The following is a 19,162-nucleotide window of genomic DNA, read 5'->3' as shown; positions in this document are numbered from 1 at the left end:
ATGCTAACTGCAAAGGAGTGAGGAGTGTTCATGAGGAGTGAGTATGTCATGTCTGTAAATTACGAATATTCTCTGCCAGGTTTTCCTTTTATGCGGTTAAATTAACTGAGTTTTAAAGAGCTCAGTTAATTTAACAAAAGTGTTCCAGAAAGGTTTTTCACTATACGTTGGAAGTATTTCAACTTCAGCCGGTGACAGGAATTTAGTTAAACACTTTCCACTCAGTGTAAGAGTGGCCACGCTGTACACCCCACTACTTGCGAGGATTGGAAATAGAAGGAGAAACATATTTCTTTACGATCGATACATATCTGAAAGCAATAAGTTGAAGCATGTTTAGAATTTGTCAGGTCATGGTACGTTGCTTTCATATTTTCGTGCATGGAAACAGTAACATGTCACTGTTCAAACAGCATACTAGTATTGAGGTTTGTTTGCTATTAATAGTCCGTCTGAAATGCTTAAATTGCTGCCAGTACGTATACTCCTAATTTGGAAAGTTTATCACGCAAAGTGGTGTTAGAACCCTTTGGCCATAGAAGCATTTTCCACGTTCATTTCTTACTGAAAGGTTGAACTATAGCTGAATAACCTTATTGGATATTATATCATCTGAGAGATGCTATCTGGCGAAAAAGACTGGATAAATTGGTTCATTGGGGACTGGACTTTATTAAATGACACTGCACATCGTAAAATTTTGGTTCAGCAGTGTTTCACTAAACTTGGACTCACGTCGCTGCCAGAAGAAAAATTCAAATTCCAGGGAATAAAAGCAAGCAAGAAGTGCAATCTTGTTTTCAAGGGTAGAATTGGAAAATTTTACGAAATGGAATGTTCCTTAATAAAATATCTTTCAATTATCAAGTAATGCATATTGGATTAACCATTCATGTGATGAACAGAAACTGTGTTCCGGTGCGGTCTGATCCATTTTGAGTCCATCTATCTTAGAATACTATATATTTATTGTCCAAAGATACTGATGTGTCATGAATACCAAGAAAATTTTGATCAAACAACCATTATTTTCGATCTAACCCCAGGAGTTCACATCTGGTGAGTATGGGCTTGGCCTGCCCAGGGTCCTGAGCTGCATATCATCATTCTTCTCTTTCTTAGTTATTCTTTTCTTGTTTTCTCTCTCTCAGGGTATCTCAGAATTTTTTTTTTGACTGGTGCACATGGACATGTGTTTATGTAAGTGCGGCACCTAGAACGTTTGTTCAACTCTGCCTCATATCTCTAAAGAACAGTGTCACTACAAATGGGCCACATATGTGTGTGACATAGGTTTGTGTGTGTTCTGTTGTTCTGTTCTTAGCTTACCCAGAAGCATCAGTCACCTGGACAGATGATTCTGGGTACTCGTCCACATCACGGGAAGGTGGGCCAGCCCCAATAAAACACGTACCGTCTTGAAGGAGACTCTGACCCACCTCGTGTTGTCAGAAGGTGGGCCAGGAACCTCTGGGGGGCCCATTCTAGAGGGAATAGATAAAGTAAAAAAAAAAAAACTACCCGTGGTTGTAAAAAAAATTGCTGGTAAAATAATAATAATAAAATACTAAAAAATAAAATAAAAAAGTGCAGATAAAAATATATAATAAAAACTAGAAATAAAAAACAATATAATAAAATAATAAACATAAATAATAAAAAAATAACAATAAAAAATAATAAATATATAATAATAAAAAAGCTAGTGGTGCTGCACCACTATTTTTTACCTGCACAATATTTTATTGATCTACGATCAAGAGATTTTAGAAGCAGGGAATCAATTGAAAGAAAAGGGAGCCCCCTGACTTTGATGAAATATCTCCGTCTCTGCTGAAAATGGTCCTTAGCTCAATTCTTATGCCACTGAAGTATGTATTCAATCTCTTCTTTCAATGTGGTAAATTCCCTTCTCAATTCAAAAAAGCAATAATCATCCCTGTTCCAAAGGGAAACCGTTGTAACTCCATCAACAACTTTCGACCAATAGCTCTACTCTCAGTTTTTGCAAAATTACTCGAAAAAATTCTTCATAGCAGACTCATGGGTTTTCTTGAAGAAAATCAGCTCATCCATCAACAACAGTATGCTTATCGCTCTAAAAGATCCACTGATCTTGCAATTGTTGACTTCTGCTCAAGGATCATTGATAGTCTTGAAAAGGGTCACTATGCTATAGCACTGTTTCTTGACTTATCTAAAGCTTTTGATTGTATAAACCATACTATTCTACTTAACAAACTCAATAACCTTGGCTTGAGAGGGAAAATTAACCTTCTCCTTGAAAACTACCTTACCAATCGGCCGTTTGTCGTAAGAACAAATCAATCATACTCTGACATCTGTTATTTCTCCAGGGGAGTACCTCAAGGCTCACTTCTTGGACCTATCCTATTTGTTCTTTACATCAATGAATTTCTCTTTCTTCTTCCATCTTCTCACCTAGTAGCGTATGCCGATGATATTTCCATCCTAATCACAGATAAAGACCCTAATGAGCTCCAACTCAAAATCTCTGCCTTGCTTTCTGTGATGCATAATTGGCTTTAAAAGAATCAGCTTATACTGAATCCAGAAAAATCAAAATATATGGTGTTTAGAACGAAAAACAAACCACTAAATATTGATTTAGACGTAACATACAATGAAAAACAACTTGAAAGGGTGGATGAAACCAAGTTTCTTGGAATCTGGCTAGATGATAAGCTAAGTTGGGCAAAACAAATGATAACCCTACGAAAGAAAACTTGGTCACTAGCGGGAATACTCGCCTGGGTGTCTCCTTCTCTTCTCAGACAAGTATTCCTTTCTTTAATTCAGCCGCACCTCACCTATGGAATCATCTCATGGGGTACCACCAGCCAAGAAAACCTCGCGAGAATCAACTCCATTCTCAATCGATGTTCGTTCAATTTTGGGCCTTCCCTGGAACGCATTGGTTAGTTCGAGATACAAGGAAGTGAGACTCCTAAGCATCTAACCAGCTATTGCAGAAAGCCGAGGCGATCCTTGTTTACAATGCTATGAAGACAGCAGACTTTCCCCCTCTTTTCAGATCCTTTTTCATAACCACAGACGAAGAAGAAATATCATACAATCTAAGAAATGAAGCCAACCTGAAGATTCCGCTTTTCAGAAAAGCCATAGGTCAGAAAAGCATAAAATACAGAGGTGCTAAAACCTGGAACAAACCCTGCAAAAATCAAAAATGTCACTTCACTAAATCAATTCAAGAAACTACTAATTGAACACATCACCAGGGATGTCTGATTCAAATTACCTTCCACTCAACTCCTGGATTTTAAAAACACCAACATGGAAATAATGTACAAATGCTAAAGGAAGCAGTTGGCAAATAGTTTGTAAATTTCTGTGCGTGTATCTCATCATTTTTCTTTTCTCTCCTCATTTAAAATGTTCACAATAATGTTATAAGTAGTCATGCTTAAAAAAATAATATAGAATAATAAAAAAATATATATAAAAAATAATAATAACAAATAAAAACAATAATAAATAAATAATATAGAATAATTAAAATATATATAAAAATAATAATAACAAATATTAACCATATGGCTAATAATAATAATAATAATTACTCCAGATAATCGAAGAATTCAGCAATGATATTAGGATGGAGTTTGGTCTAGACAAATGCAAGACCCACAGGTTGCACCATCAAGCCATAAACATCTATGCAGTCCCAGTGCTAACATACTCCTTTGGGGTCATAGATTGGACTAACACCGAACTGGAGGATATCATGAGAAAGACAAGGACAATGATGATCAAGAGCCGCCAACACCACCCAAAATCAGCCGTGGAGAGACTGACAATTGTCCGGGAAGAAGGAGGAAGGGGCCTGATAGACCTCATTGAGCAACAGAAGACAGCAATAGTTAATCTGAAAGAGTACTTCCAGAAACACACAGCAGCACTCCACCAGGCTATAAAGTAGACAAGTGGTGTACCCCACTCAACCTAAGCGAGGATTCCCCCCCCCAACCAGGAGGTAGAAACGAAGCTAGAAAGGTGGGCAGAGAAGACACTTCATGGCAGACACTACAATGATCTCTTTGGCGCACTATGTCCATAGTTGCCGATGCGCCTAATAAATCCCGAAACAAACAAACAAACAATGATCTCCATCAAGATCACATAGATAAAATTGCTTCCAATGCATGGCTCAGAGCAGAACGCTCTTCCCCGAGACTGAAGGATTCATGCTCGCCATCCAAGACTAGGTAATTAGCACCAGGAACTATAGAAAAATACATCGGCAAGGAGCCCGGAGTGTTCGATGACAGATGTCGACGATGCCACCTGGCCTCAGAAACGATCTAACACATCACCGCGGGATGTGTACCGTTCTACAAGTACGAACCCCAGGCAGTACTAGAGACTCCAACCCACAAGCTGTACTGGGACCGCACCATAATAACGGATAGGACAATCCCGCACAACAGACCGGACATAACCCTTGTGGACAAGAAGGAAAAAGGCTACCTATCTGATTGACATAGCGGTACCCAACATTGGCAACCCGCAGAAAACCCAGGGGGAAAAAATCAGGAAGTACACGAACCTAAGACAGGAGATCAAAGAGATGTGGCATATGCAACGAGTAACGACCATCCCGATCATCGTGTCAACCACAGGTTTGGTGCCAAAGACCCTACATAACAGCCAGAGGTGGATTGAACGGCGGGCGCACCGGGCGCACGCCCTGGGCCCTGACTTCTTAAGGGCCCACGCAAAACCCCAACAAATTAGTTGAACATATTAGTTCAACTAATAGGTCTCCCAGCGAACACCTACAAAGAACTCCAGAAATTCGCAATCCTGAACACCTGTAGGATAGTCAGAGAGTTCCTCGACTAACAGTAACACCAGACATAACAACAACCACCCTATGTACTTGGTAGCAATACCCGTCACGAGGTGGAACCCCCCAATCAGGGAGAAATAATATAAGAGCAATAATAATAATAATAATAATACCTATCAAATTTTGTATTTAAAGGTGTGCGCCCAAAGCGCCCTCGTACGAATTGAGTTATAAATATTTTTTCAAGTAAAGTAAATACTGTAACTATGTTTTAAGTATTAGTACTGTGATGCCCACTTTTTTAAAAAAATTTTATGAATTAAACAAATATTAATTATTTCTCTAACCAACCCAGACCTTCGTTGGTAATCTATTATTATTTTTTTCCCACTTCGAATATGTTTTTAGCAGGCGCATTTGAAATAAGATTGGGAAAAGCGTACACACATAAAACTAATGAGCGAAAGCTTTGCTTTTTCTTTTCTTTAATTTTACGATTTTTATCTCTGAGCAAAAACCTTTCATCCATTATTACTTCATTCATTATTATTCATTACTGTATCTTGTAGGGTGGTAGTTACCGAGTTGTTTTTCAATATCCAGTAGGTATGTCACATTCCAACAAACCTGTAATCATAACAAAGTTATGTGGTATATCCTACCAATGCAAAAGACATAAGAAATATTTAATTTTGAACTATGGCGATATATCTGCAGAATTTAAATAAATGTCGTGATTTCTAGTGGCCTCACAAAATTGCATTTTGTGTGATAAATATTTGATTTTTTTTACCAGTTATGGTAATTCAAAAAGTCGTATATTATTCCTGTTTCGATTTCAGCAGTAAATATTCAGTTAGAAAGAAGATGAAATGCATGGTCCAAATGCAGTATGCATCAGCTGCCACTCTTATACATTTTCTTCATCAAAGATTTAGTGAATGCACTTTCTGGTAGAAATATGATTGAAAGCAAGTGGCAGATCTTAAAGTGAGTTGCCATGACAACTTATGTTTGGAACAGAGAAAGAGAGAGAGTGCAGAACTCAGAATGCTGTCATCATCTAACATATCAAAAAATAAATGTCATGTATACTCTTAGAGTGTGTATATACTGTTCCCATATTCTTCCTTTCTTCCTTTTTAAGCTTGTTAATGACAAGATATCTATTAAATACATCCTTTGAGATGGAGACAAGCTTAGATTGCTTGGAAAAATGTCCCCCTTGAAAACAAAGCCTAAGAGTAAACAATTCCTGACAGGATTGATACATGAAAGTGTGTTTATACCACACCCTAGGATTGATTCAAGAGAAAACTTGAACCAATCCTGGCCTGAATTTTTGGTATTTTAAAATAATAACATAAACAACACCAGTGTGGGTAAAGATCCGCAACCATCCAATTTGCAGCGATTGTGGGAAGTAATTGTGTCATCATGGATCAGCCAGTGGCACATTATTCCTATTTATTTATTTGTGCTTTTGATACCTTGTTGCCTCCATGCCACTCTTCTTGTTTTTCTTCTTCTCTTATTAAGCATTCCGTTTGTGTTATGGATAGGTCACTTATATATCTTTTAGAGCTTCCACTCATTAAGAGATTGTATTTTACATTGTTTCCTAATTTTCTCACTTTTAACTATCTCTTAATGTTTACATATATTTGTTTTATTTTTTGTTGTTGTACCTCATGTCTTCAGCTGTGTACATTACTGTAGGTCTTGCTAGTTTACAGTATAATATTAGAGAATATGCATTTATTAGGAAGAAGAAAAAGGGAATATCTGAAAGAAATACAAAGTTATATGACTATCAGAAAGAATCAGTCTCACATAAGGAATATGCATAAAAATTTACATTTTGTAATATAAATTTATATTTAAATAGTTATATTAAAATAATGTAATTAAAATAATAATATTATAGGTTAATAATAATAACTAATAATATCAGAGAAATAAAATGAAGAATATGTATAGTGAGAACTAATATATAAGATAGTGTTCGGGTAAGCTTGGTAACCAGGCACTTCAGAGGTGACCTGATTGAGATTTATATGGCTCTGAGAGAGGTTAGTAAAATAAATGAAGGTGGAATTTTCATTGTTTTAAAGAATTCCAGAACTAGGGGCCATAAATTCAAATTACAGGGCTTGATATTTAGATTAGATTGTACGAAGTTTTCTTTTAGCTAGTGAGTTGTTAGTTTCTGGAAAAGTTACCTTTGCAGGTAGTTGAGGCTAACAGTTTGAATAAATTCAAAAACATATAATTTTTATTTTCATATCTACTTGTTTTTTTTTTTTTTGCCAGTGCAGCAAAAGCCTGTGGCTTCCTTGCATTATACAGCAAATGCTATTACTATTACTAAGCCTGGGAATACTTATTATATATAGGAATACCCATTCCTATATAGATCCTGTAGCTGAATACATACAGTGGTTTTATATATTTTAATTTTAGCAACTTGATCAATGTTTGGCTTGTTTCAAATTATATTAACCTTCCTGACATTCTACTTTTAATGCTTATTTTACTTTTTTTTGAATTATTACTAGACTGTTTATCTGTATTTCTAAGTAGTTAAATTCTAATTTTTAATTTACGAGGGGCGCTGTTTAATTTGTGGACTGGTGCAAGGTTTTATTTTAACTGTATGAACTTTCTATAGCTGCCGCTTGTGGCACTCTCCCTGATCACTGCTGAGCAGACTGTGTGCACATGCCAGTACTTGTTGAGCTAGTGTTGTATGATGAGAGTTTTTTTATCCATGTGTTATTGACGTTTTGAAGCAAGTATCATGTCAGACATACATATTGAACAGCAATATGTGATTCATTATTGTGTCAGATGGGACTTAAATGCATTGGAAACAGTTAAAGAGATGAATGAGCATATGGTGGTAATGAGTGTCTTTGTAGGATGGCCATATTCCAGTGTGAAGTGGTTTTTCCATCATGACAATTCCAGTTCCCCATGCAGCTAATATTGTGCAGACAGTGATCACTGCCATAGGTGCCAAGGTTCTGCCACATCCCCTTTATTCACCGACTTAGCTGCATGTGATTTCTTCCTGTTTCCATGTCTGAAAAAAGCTCTGAAAGGCAAGTGCTTCGCGTTCGGCACAGCAATGCCCACAGAGGCACAGCGGAAGCACTTTTCGGTCTTTCGAAAAATGGCTTGCAAGAAGCATTTAATGCTTGGGGGATGACTGACAGTGGAAAAAGTGTGTAAAGTTCAAGGGAGAGTATTTCGAGAAGGAGAAATCCACAGAAGATTCAAATGATGATAATTAAGATAAGATCTTGCACCAGTCTGCTAATTAAATGATCACCCCTCTTACATCTCATTCTAATTCTACTTTACATCTTATTGGCTCCATTATTATTGTTGGGCTCTTTGTTTTTCCTATGGATATTTCTATATTATACTCTTTTGCTTTCTTATTAAAATTATTTTGCTTTCTTGTAATTTATTTTCATTTTCTGCCATTAGTGCTACATTATCTGCATAGCAGATTATATTTAATTTTTTATTTGAATTCCTTTACTTACTTCATTTACTGCATTAATTAATTCATTGATTATCAGGCTGAAGAGAGTCAGATTCAGTGAGTCTCCTTGCCTTACTCCTTTGGGTATTTCTGTTTCTCTGTATTTTCTTGATCTGTTTCGATTATGTACTTTTTGCCTTCTTCTCTGTATATATTTTTGATTATTTTCTTGATCATTAAGAACTGCATCCTACTTTAAGAGTTCTATTACATTTGTTATTTTTACTCTATCAAAAGCATTTGTTAAATCTATGAAACACATAAATTGGTTTTTTACTCTGTAAAATTCACGGCCTTTTCAAAACCAATTCCAATACTTGTTTTATATTTGTTATCACTGCATTTATTTTTATTTTGAATCTCTTTTATTCTTGGTATAACTTCTTTTATATCTTTTTCAGTTTCTTGTTTATTTTTGGCTGAAGCTGTACAATCTTGCTTCCTTCCATCATTTTCAATAGTAATACTTTTCAATAGTAATAATTTCAATAGTAATACCCATTCATTTTTTTTTTTTTTTTTTTTGATGTGTTTGAAATGCCTTTGCTTGATCTTGGCAAAGTTTTTAATTTCTTTTGTATACCATGGTGTCCATTTTCTATTATTATTTTTTTTTTTTTTGATGTGTTTGAAATGCCTTTGCTTGATCTTGGCAAAGTTTTTAATTTCTTTTGTATACCATGGTGTCCATTTTCTATTATTTTTTTTTATATTCCATTCTTGTAACATTTCACGTGCTGCTTATTTTGATCCTTTTCCATTTTCCTCCTATTGTCTGATTTTCATATCTCATTTCTATTAATTCTAAATATTTTCTTAATCTATTTCTATATAGATTCCTAAGATTTCCAGACGCTGCAAATTGCAGTGTCTGGGAACTAGACACCTATGAGGATATGTGATTGAGGTGTTCATGGCTTTGAATGACTGAGTAAATCCATTCAAAATGTTGGTGGCATCCTTACCATGTGGGATAGACGTGTGGAAATTTGCTTACAACAAATTTCCACACGTCTATCAATCACCTGAGAATAGGTGATTGTTATAACAAACTCTTGGTCGTAGGGAAGTGGGTAGTTTGAATAAGTTTAAGAAGGAATTATTTCAGTGGATGGATGGCTGATGTGGAAAGTGTTTATTTTTTATTTTATTTTTGAATGTTTATTTTTTAATTTTTTAATTTTTTGGCTTGCCTCCTCTACCAATAGTGCTAGTACTTTTATCTTGTGGTAATTCAATCTTGAGTTTTGTTTACTCTACCTTTGTTTTTTTTTACCTAAAGAATTAAATCTGAACGTTCCCACTAACTAATTTCAGATTGCTTCCAGTATCTACTGGAAAATATAAAGGATGTAAAAGCTTTTTTGCTTTTACATCCTTTATATTTTATGATTTTATATATCTGTTAGGATTATATAATCAGTTACTGATTTACTGCATTTATTATTTATTCATATTATTATTTTTTTATTTCCTACTCTGGCATATAAGTCTCTCTTGCTTATTATTACTAATTCATTTTTATTCTCTCTCTTTTTAGTCAAACGTAATTTATCATAGAATTTATTGATTTCTTCCAAATTATTTTGTACTTTGCGATGAAGTTTATATCATTTCCCCTTCCATGCCATTGTTTCTGATATGGTAAAACTGCTTCCTATCTTAACGAGTAATTTAATTATTTATGGTTCGGCTACCAGGTCACATTTTTGCAATAGCATTCTGTGATGTTTATTTCTTTTTTTTTTTTTTTCTTCTGTTTTCGACAATTAGATATTTTAATGCATTTAAAATGTTGTGGATAACAGAATGGAACAACAAAACTACATTAATTGATACAAGATGGCCGGGCATATTTTCCCATTTTTCAAAAAATGTGGTGCTTCTTGAAAATTTAAAACAGCTAGCAAATTATGGACTATGAAATATGCTCAACTGAAATTTTGATTAGTGAAACAATGCAGGTAAAGTAGAAACAGTGAAAAGGCTGCAACTTTCCACTTTATCATAGATGTCCCAATTTTATATTTACAAAAGTAGGGTGCCACATTATAATCAGGTGTCTCGCTTTGGTTGACAACCAAAGCGAGACACCTGATTATAATGTGGCACCACGAATAGAAATTATGAAACATAGATTTTTCTCATTTTGGTTCTCTCCGTATGAGAGAATATAACATTCATACTGCATTATGAATCAGTGCCAGATTAAGGTATGGGCTAGCAGGGCACCATTCTTTAAGGGGTGAAGAACAATGAGGCAAAAAAATATATATCCTTAATAAAGGATGCCGAAAAATCATTCTGCCCTGGAGGTGGAAATACCTTTGTCCAGCACCAGTTTGAATTCATATTCACACAATATATTCAGGTAAAGCGAATGCTGCATGAACAGGTGACAGGCATCAAGCATGTAAATTTAGGTAACCAGTAGCCTGTTCAAAAGGGGGATTTACTGGATGTAGTGCACCCTGGCACAGAAAGAGGCCCCAAAAACTTTTCTAAATGTTTTAATGCAGCCACAATGAAGGAAGTCTGCAGAACTAACCGTGCACCAGAGCCCATCAATACCATTGCATGCTCTGCCAATAGTGTTCATTTGAAATACCAGCCTGTATTTGGTTAATTTTTTGCTGAAGAAGTATGTGATCTTTTGTAAGCTCCAGAGTATTTATCTGTAATATATTTTAATTTTATTGCTTTACACTTACATAAAGCATTTTATTATGTGTGATGCTATCCATCTCATAGTAAATTGAATTCAGCTTTATTTTTATACCTTGTTTGGACTTGCTTTACTACTTAGGTTAAGACAGCTTACGGTGCACTTTTGACAGTGGCATGGATTCTTGATTAATACATTAAATGAAAAAGTAAAAAAAAAATTAATGGATACTGGGTGGATCAATAAATTATGTAAAACATCTTGGAGCCTGACGCTTATTTTTAACCAAGAACAAAATGCATTGGAAACAGTTAAAGTAAATAAATTCCATCCACATACAAATTATTATTTTGTATGTGGATTAACATCAAAATGTAATTTAATTTAAAATATTGCTACCTCATTAGTAGCTACAAACTACTTTAATTCTATGCTGCTAGTGTGGCATCTGGCAGATACCACTTAAATTTTTCTGGTTTTTTTTTTTTTTTTTTTATTTTATTTGAAAATAAAATAAAATTCTCATATTTAGGTAGTCAATAGTCAGTCTTTGCCCACCAGTATTCTCTAACTGATTACACAGTATTTTATGTTTTCATTTCAGTATATCATACATTATGAGAAATTATTATTATATATATATATATATATATATATATTTTTTTTTTGGCATTTAATAGATGTCAGGTGAGCAAAAACAGCAATCTTTCTTATAGGCAACTTCCATTCCCACATGACATGAGTGAGGACTATCCAACCTTGCTATAGTTTTGTCCACTGAACATGAAAAGCTGACAAAAATACATACATTCCATCAGCAATCCACTGGTGATATACTGCCTTCTGTTATTCATTTATGGATAAATTCAATGGAAAAGTTTAGTGAAACTCAAGCAGTTGTTCTTGACATTTCAAAGGCTTTTGATCATGCTTGATAGGCACCTCCGTAGCCAGGTGGGAAGGAGCAGCAGTGCGTAGCACACGCTTCTTGATTAGACCAGGGTTTGAGCCCATCACCACCAAATACGGAGGATGCGAAAAGGTCAGGGAATGACCACCGCATATCCCGGAGCAATGTTGCCTTAATTGCTAAACCAAATAACAAATAACAAACATCATGCTTGGCATAAAAGTCTTTTGATTAAGCTTCCATCTTATGGATTGCTGACTGATTTTTGTAATTGGGTATCCAGTTTTTCTTTCTGACTACTCACTTGCAGGCTACTGGATGAATCAATGGTAGATAGCATTCTGTCTTCTAGTTTACCCACTAATGCTAGTGTTCCCTTGAGGTTCAGTTCTTTCTTTCATTCTCCTACTTTTTTATATTTATAACCTTCTTCCATTGACAGGAAATCCTATCCATAGTTTTGCTGATAATAGAACGTTACATTCTACCATCCAGTTTGAGAAACCTTGCTCTGCACGAACAGCTTTAACTTCTCAAATATCCAACCCCACCAATTCTTTAAATGCTGATCTCCAGGTAATTCTCCAGTGGGGCAAAGATAAATTAGTTAATTTCAATCCTAAAACTCAGTCCTGTCTTATATCTACCTAAAGGATTCTTCTGCTCCTATGCTTATCTTCAATGACACTCCAATTTCTAGGCAAGATCATATATCTCTATTGGGGATTACTCTGACTTCTAATCTCTCCTGTCATAAGCACATTACAAATATTGTTTCATCTGCACCTAAAAAACAGTGTTTTCTCTTTCGCTATTGGTGTTATTTTTCTTTCAAACAGCTGTTCACTCTGTACAAATTGCAAATCCATCTTACCATGGAATATTGTTCCCACATCTGGGTTGGTGAGCCTGAAACCTCTTTCAGGCTTCTAGATTCCATTCAAAAGAGGGCAGTTAGATTAATTAATGACTCATCTCTAATAGAGTCTCTCCACTCTCATAGAGTCTCATAGACATTCTGTTTCTGCTGCATGCCTTTTCTATAGATACTTCCACGGGCAATGTCCTTCTGAATTGGTTTCTATAATTCCTGCTCTCTCTTTCAAAGCAGTCCAAACACATTTTTCTGTACAACTTAAAACTCACAGAACGAACTTTTCTTTTTTATTCATCCTTTCAATTTCTATTTTCTGGAACAACCTCTGTTCACACATTTCTTAAAAATTACAGTCTACCGAAACTCAAGTCTAATATCAACAAGTACCTTTCATCTCCTCACCCTTCAACCCATGTATGGTTACCAAGTACTATAGGTTCTAATACCTTTCATGTTTGGGGTTTTCATAAGAAGAAAAAAATTGCATTACATTTGCTGGATGCCACACGAGCATTTGTGTTTCCCTTAAAATGAGTGCTCTTGAATTCTAAGAAATACAATAAAAATTTTATTATTATCATCTGTTTCTTTCATTTATCATGTAACTATATTTTGTAATTGAGTTTAGCAAATAATAATTAATAGAACACTGATTTCAGTTGAGTAAAAAAAAATTATGGAAGGTTAATATCATTATGTAACTGCTATCAGAGCTTAACTAGATAATCCTGAACCTGAGACAAAATACTAAAATAAAAATTTCTTCTCCACAGCTTATAAATATAACAGCTTACTAATGAATAAATAATGATATACTCTAGAATGCCTGTTGCATTCACTCATTTTGAGACATTTAATAGTTTAAAAAAGTAACAATAAATATATATATTATATTATTTTTAAATCCTACATTTTGGCAGCCCTGGTTTTGATGTGCCCTGAGCAGTGCCCAGCTTGCTACCCTCCTAGTTATGTCTCTGGCTGCTACTAATTCTATATACTTAATTTTAAGATCAATATCTACACTACTGTATTAACTGAGTTTCATGTGTACTAATTTTGTGTAATTATGTAATGTTTGATACTTTTTCTGTACATAGGACTCATAAATATCTGTGATTTACTCTTCACTATGTGTTTTTGAATATGACATGCAGAGAGAGAATTTCTAAAATCTGTATACCAGTTCCCAAGAAGATATATATCTCTATAAAGGTTTTCCTATAAGGCCCATCATTAGTGAGGAAAAAGAATCAAGTCAGAAAGTCACATTATAGCTGGTAAACAATCTCACTGTATGTTATCTGTAATCCCAGAGCTATTAAGAAACACCCAAGACTTTATCAATGGCATTCAGCAATTCTTCTGTCATTTCATGTAGGCTCTGTTTACTAGTATATCTACAACTGGCAGGCAACCATTTAGCAACTACCCTTGAATTTTCTAACCCTGCAGGCTGACGCTTCCTCTTCCCCCAGCTCTGAAGACATTTCCAACTTCATCCATCTGTCAGCCACTCTGTGTTTATTTGATTATGCTGTTGTCATTTGGAGCCATAGACCGGTCATCTAGTCACCTTTCTAGATCATATCATCTGATCCCATCAAAGCATTAAATTCAAATGCAAAACTGAAGTATTGTGATTTACTACCCATGAGATCCAACACATTTCATCAACACTGGTTTACAGAAAACCAAATGAATTCAGAAGAGTCAGTTAAATCATTCCAAACCATGGGCACCTGGCCAGCAATAAAATTCTGATAAGAACACATAGAAATTATTATTATTATTATTATTATTATTAGCAGCTATATGGCGCAAGGAAGCCTGAGGCTTATGTTGCACCAGCCAAAAAAAAAAAAAAATTCCCGAGTTACCCTGAGAGAGAGAGAGAGAGAGAGAGAGAGAGAGAGAGAGAGTCAAAAATAGAAGGGAATCACCAAAAAAGAGAAGAATGATGATATCCAGGATATCCAGCTCAGGACCCTGGGTGTGCCTGTTATGCTTGTTATTTGGTTTTTAGGAGCATTAGCAACTAAGGCCATATTGCTCCGGGATATGCGGTGGTCATTCCTTCACCTTTCCGCATCCTCCGTATTTGGTGGTGATGGGCTCGAACCCCAGTCTAATCAAGAAGCGTGTGCTACGCACTGCTGCTCCTTCCCACCTGGCTACGGAGGCGCCTCCTGGGTGTGCCAAGCCCATACTCACCAGATGTGAGCCCCTGGGGTTAATGTTTTTTTTTTATGAACCATTTCTGACTCTCACCCTACAATTTTAATTTTACTTATTACATAAAACATAAATAACCTCTGCTTGTAGTGAGAAGGAAAAATATCTTTAGTATTTCCACTTACCATACCCCTTGAAAGAATCTAAAGTATCCTCAGAATTATATGTACCATTGGTTGATTATCATTGATAAAAATGGTATGTCTGTTTGATTTACTTCAGTATTCAGTCCTTTGTTGTCTTGATAAGATGAGTTCTTGTGGAAGGCATCTCTGACTATTTCTTTTTTTCTTTCTAGGCTACTTCAAGTACCTCACGGAATTCTCCAACTACAGCACGTGACAAGTCTACTACCCCTTTAAGTAGTAACCAAGTTACACTTCCTCCAACTATCATGACCTCCAGTAGACAGGAACCAACAGAAAGTAGGACAATTTCCCCTCCTCCTCCTCCTCCACCATCTCAGCATACTTCCTCCATTGGTCGAACAGTACCCTTGCCCCCTGCTCGACTGCATCCCAGCCGTGGGCCATACTTCTCTCATCGTGCCAGTTTAAGGAGAGAGCAGGATTCCGCATTGGGAAGGCCGACTGTTCCACCAAAACCAACATCTCCTCAGAAGCCTGTCCCTCCTCCAAGACAGGCTCATCTCCACGGGTCAGCGCAACTGAACCAGCACGCAGCCATACTTGATGGAAACCGAAACAGTGGAGAAAGGTATGAAATTTTGAGAAACTCAATTAAATTCTGCATATCATTTTTCTCTGTATTACATGTATGAAAATTTGGACCTAATTCTGATGTACTATGAGGGTAGTCAGTCTTCCATCACAGTCTAGTGAATTTGACATTGTCACTCATTTGTCTTTATCACTCACTTGTCACTCTTTATCACTCATTTGTCTTTATCACCCACTTGTCACTCTTTATCACTCATTTGCAGACAAAGGAAAAACCTTTGTCTGCATATTACTCCTTATAGTTATATTTGGGAAATCCACATATAACTACAACCATATTTGGGTTGCCCGAGTAGGAGCCTTGGGAAATCCAAATATGATTTTGCCCTGCAGTTACATGAAACTATGTAATAGATAATTGGGCTGCTCTACTCTGAACACTCCTTTTTATGTTTTCTTTAGTATATTCTAGAGGGACAACTTATATGACAATTTTTTTTTCTTAATTCAAAATATTATATCAAATTAATAAGAAAAAAAAACTCATATAACAAATAAATTTTTTTTTTGAATTTATAAAAATCTCTGTATTCCCAACTAAATATTCATATTATTATTGTATTCATGTAAACTCTTATGTTGAAAAATTCTTTAAATAATAATGGTATTGTCTAGTTGAAGTCCTTGGAAAAACCTTTGTCTGCATATTACTCCTTGTTTTTTTTTTCTTTATATTTATACAATTTCTCAAAGAGAACATTTCATTTGCCGTTTGCTGGTTTGCACTCTGAGATCACAGTTTTTGCCAGCTGTTGTATCATGTACATTTCAAGTAAGGCAGCTAGGGGACCTGGAATATTATCTCGCACTACAATTACAGTTCTTCAACTGCATCGAGTGATAAAGGATATACATACAGCAGTACATCCAAATACGAAGTTCTCTTTACAGTATGGTAAAGCTGCTAGAATAGCAGGTGATTCTGTTGCTATATGTATATCCCCCTCACAGACACACAACGTGCCACCACAGAATATGTTAGCTAGTACACGTACACCCCCTCACCCAGTATCCAACGAACCGACATATCAACAGGTTACAAATCTTTCCTCGTGTACACTATCGCAGGACCAGATTTCGCTGTTATCCAAAGGACTAAATTATAATTTACCACCTCGAAAACTGCCTAAAAAACAATGCGTAATTGATATTGAATTTGGACTTCGTAATGTTCCACAAAAAGATGTATTCATTCAACAAGTTAACCAAGTAGTGAATAACATAAAAGAAACGTGACTTCCTAAATTGAATACACATGACAGTTCAGCTTTACGAGAACTTCGGGGAAATAAGGACATTATTATACAGAGGGCAGATAAAGGAGATACAGTGGTAGCACTAGATAAACATGATTATATTAATAAGTTAGATTCAGTTGTGTCAGATACCTCCACTTATCGTGAAGTAGATCCGGCACTGTTTACCAATTTGGTCAATCAATACAATAAAACGTTAACCACGTATCGAAAAAACGACTACATTACTATGGTTCAGTTAAAGGAATTGAAGGCCAGAACGTACAATATTCATACACTTTTCGGTCAGGTAAAATTACACAAGACTGGGTTTCCTATTCGACCCATTGTTTTCTACAGGAACTCGGCATTTTCATCCTTAGCCACACATGTATATAACATTATAAAACCCTTTAGACAGGTAATACAATTTGGGATTAAGAACTACGATACATTATTTAATAAGCTTAAAGGCTGTAGACTCAGCGACAATGACAATTTATTCTCACTAGATGTTACCTCATTATATACGAATGTAAATGTTGAATACACATTAGATGTTATTTGGGATATGTTAAATAAAAACTCGACACCGATTAATTATACGAAGCTACCTATTAAGGAAATTTTCACTTAATTAAACTGTTAGTTGAGGCAAACTACATCACCTTTCGGGACAAGGTGTACAAACAAATTTTTGGATTACCAATGGGTTTGAGCCTGAGTGACTTAATGTCAGAGATCTATCTCTCAACGATTGAGCAGATACATTTGACACCGTTTCGAACACGTACTATGGGAGGTATTTAGACGATGTTCTAGTTATTACTGATAGTAATACTATCCAAGACATTTTACATTCATTTAATAATATTCATTCTAGACTCAAATTTACATTGGAAAGGGAAGATACGGATACAAAGTCATTAAACTTTCTAAATTTCACGCTTACCCGGGACTCGAACAAAATACAATTTAGCGTCTATCGAAAACCTACAAACACCGGTATGCTTCTATATTATAATAGCTATCACCCATTCACCTACAAAAGATCGATTATCTTTAATCAATTTCTTAATGCCTATAAATATTCAACGACGGATTCTGCTTTGGACTCAGAAATACAAATATTAACTAGCAGATTCTTAAACAGGGGTTATTCCATTACCACAATAAACCGAATTAGGGTACAAGCTAAGGATAGGATACAAAATACTACACCAATCAACAATAGTAATATCAAAAAATACTTTATTTCTGTCCCATATGTTGAACAGTGGCACAAACAGCTAAACAGATTCTTTAAAGATACCGAATTTAAAATTGTAGCTAGGCCAATAGGGAAGTTACACACTATACTGAACAACCGCTTGGTTCTTTCAGCGTTTGCAACACAAATTAATGATCTGGTATACAACATTTCTTGCGGTGATTGCGACTCGTCTTATCAGGGTTCGACCCGATTTTCTCTTAATATTCGTGTAAATCAACATGAAGCCTCAGTTCGTGCTTCTCGTTCAGCAGCGTCAGAATTAGCCTTTCATGCCATTAACGAAAAACATACTTTTTTATTTAACGAGGCCAAAATACTTAACGTTCAACGTAATTATACGCGACTATTAATTGCAGAAACCGTTGAAATTAAATTACACGAGAATTCGGTTAATGTTCGGCGGCCATATTTGATCTCCGATGCATGGACCTTTACGCGCATGCGCGAAGACAAATAATCTCTATTTAAGTATCAGGTTTAACCCGATTCGGTAATTTTCATTCCTGTGATCACAACACACGGTCGAAAAGCATTGTCAGCTTCAGGAAGGAAAATCGTTTTGAATATTTTCGTTAGATTCTTTTAATTGCGTTATTTTATTTTTGTTTTAAATTGATTTGAATTGTGTTAAATTGTTTATTTAATTATTTATATTTTACTCTAATGTACCGGTAAGTTGTCGATGATTTTTTTCGTTTTTTCCGTTTTAATTTCTGGAGGGTATCATGCGGAAGTGTTCTACGCACTATATTGAGGTAAACTCCTCTTATTATTTTACTAATATGTATATCCTTTATCACTCAATGCAGTTGAAGAACAGGTGTCTAATTTCTAAACACTGCA

At 35.4% G+C, this 19,162-nt stretch overlaps 1 protein-coding gene across 3 annotated transcripts in view; it reads left to right on the top strand.

The window, feature by feature from the left end:
• The window catches only part of LOC150085053 (apoptosis-stimulating of p53 protein 1-like), a 103,663-nt gene that overhangs the window by 61,662 nt on the left and 22,839 nt on the right, over positions 1-19,162 (top strand). For all 3 annotated transcript variants that reach the window (XM_090376754.1, XM_090376753.1, XM_090376755.1), the window contains exon 5: positions 15,370-15,788. In XM_090376754.1, the coding sequence (XP_090232880.1) occupies positions 15,370-15,788 (419 nt within the window). The remainder of the gene's footprint in view (positions 1-15,369; positions 15,789-19,162) is intronic.

Source organism: Mastigoproctus giganteus, chromosome 6, assembly GCF_048544385.1.
Source record: "Mastigoproctus giganteus isolate SK-2022 chromosome 6, ASM4854438v1, whole genome shotgun sequence".
In the NCBI taxonomy this organism is placed as follows: domain Eukaryota; kingdom Metazoa; phylum Arthropoda; class Arachnida; order Uropygi; family Thelyphonidae; genus Mastigoproctus; species Mastigoproctus giganteus.
The sequence above is the reverse complement of the archived record's forward strand: the minus strand, read 5'-3'. Positions and strand labels throughout refer to the sequence as shown.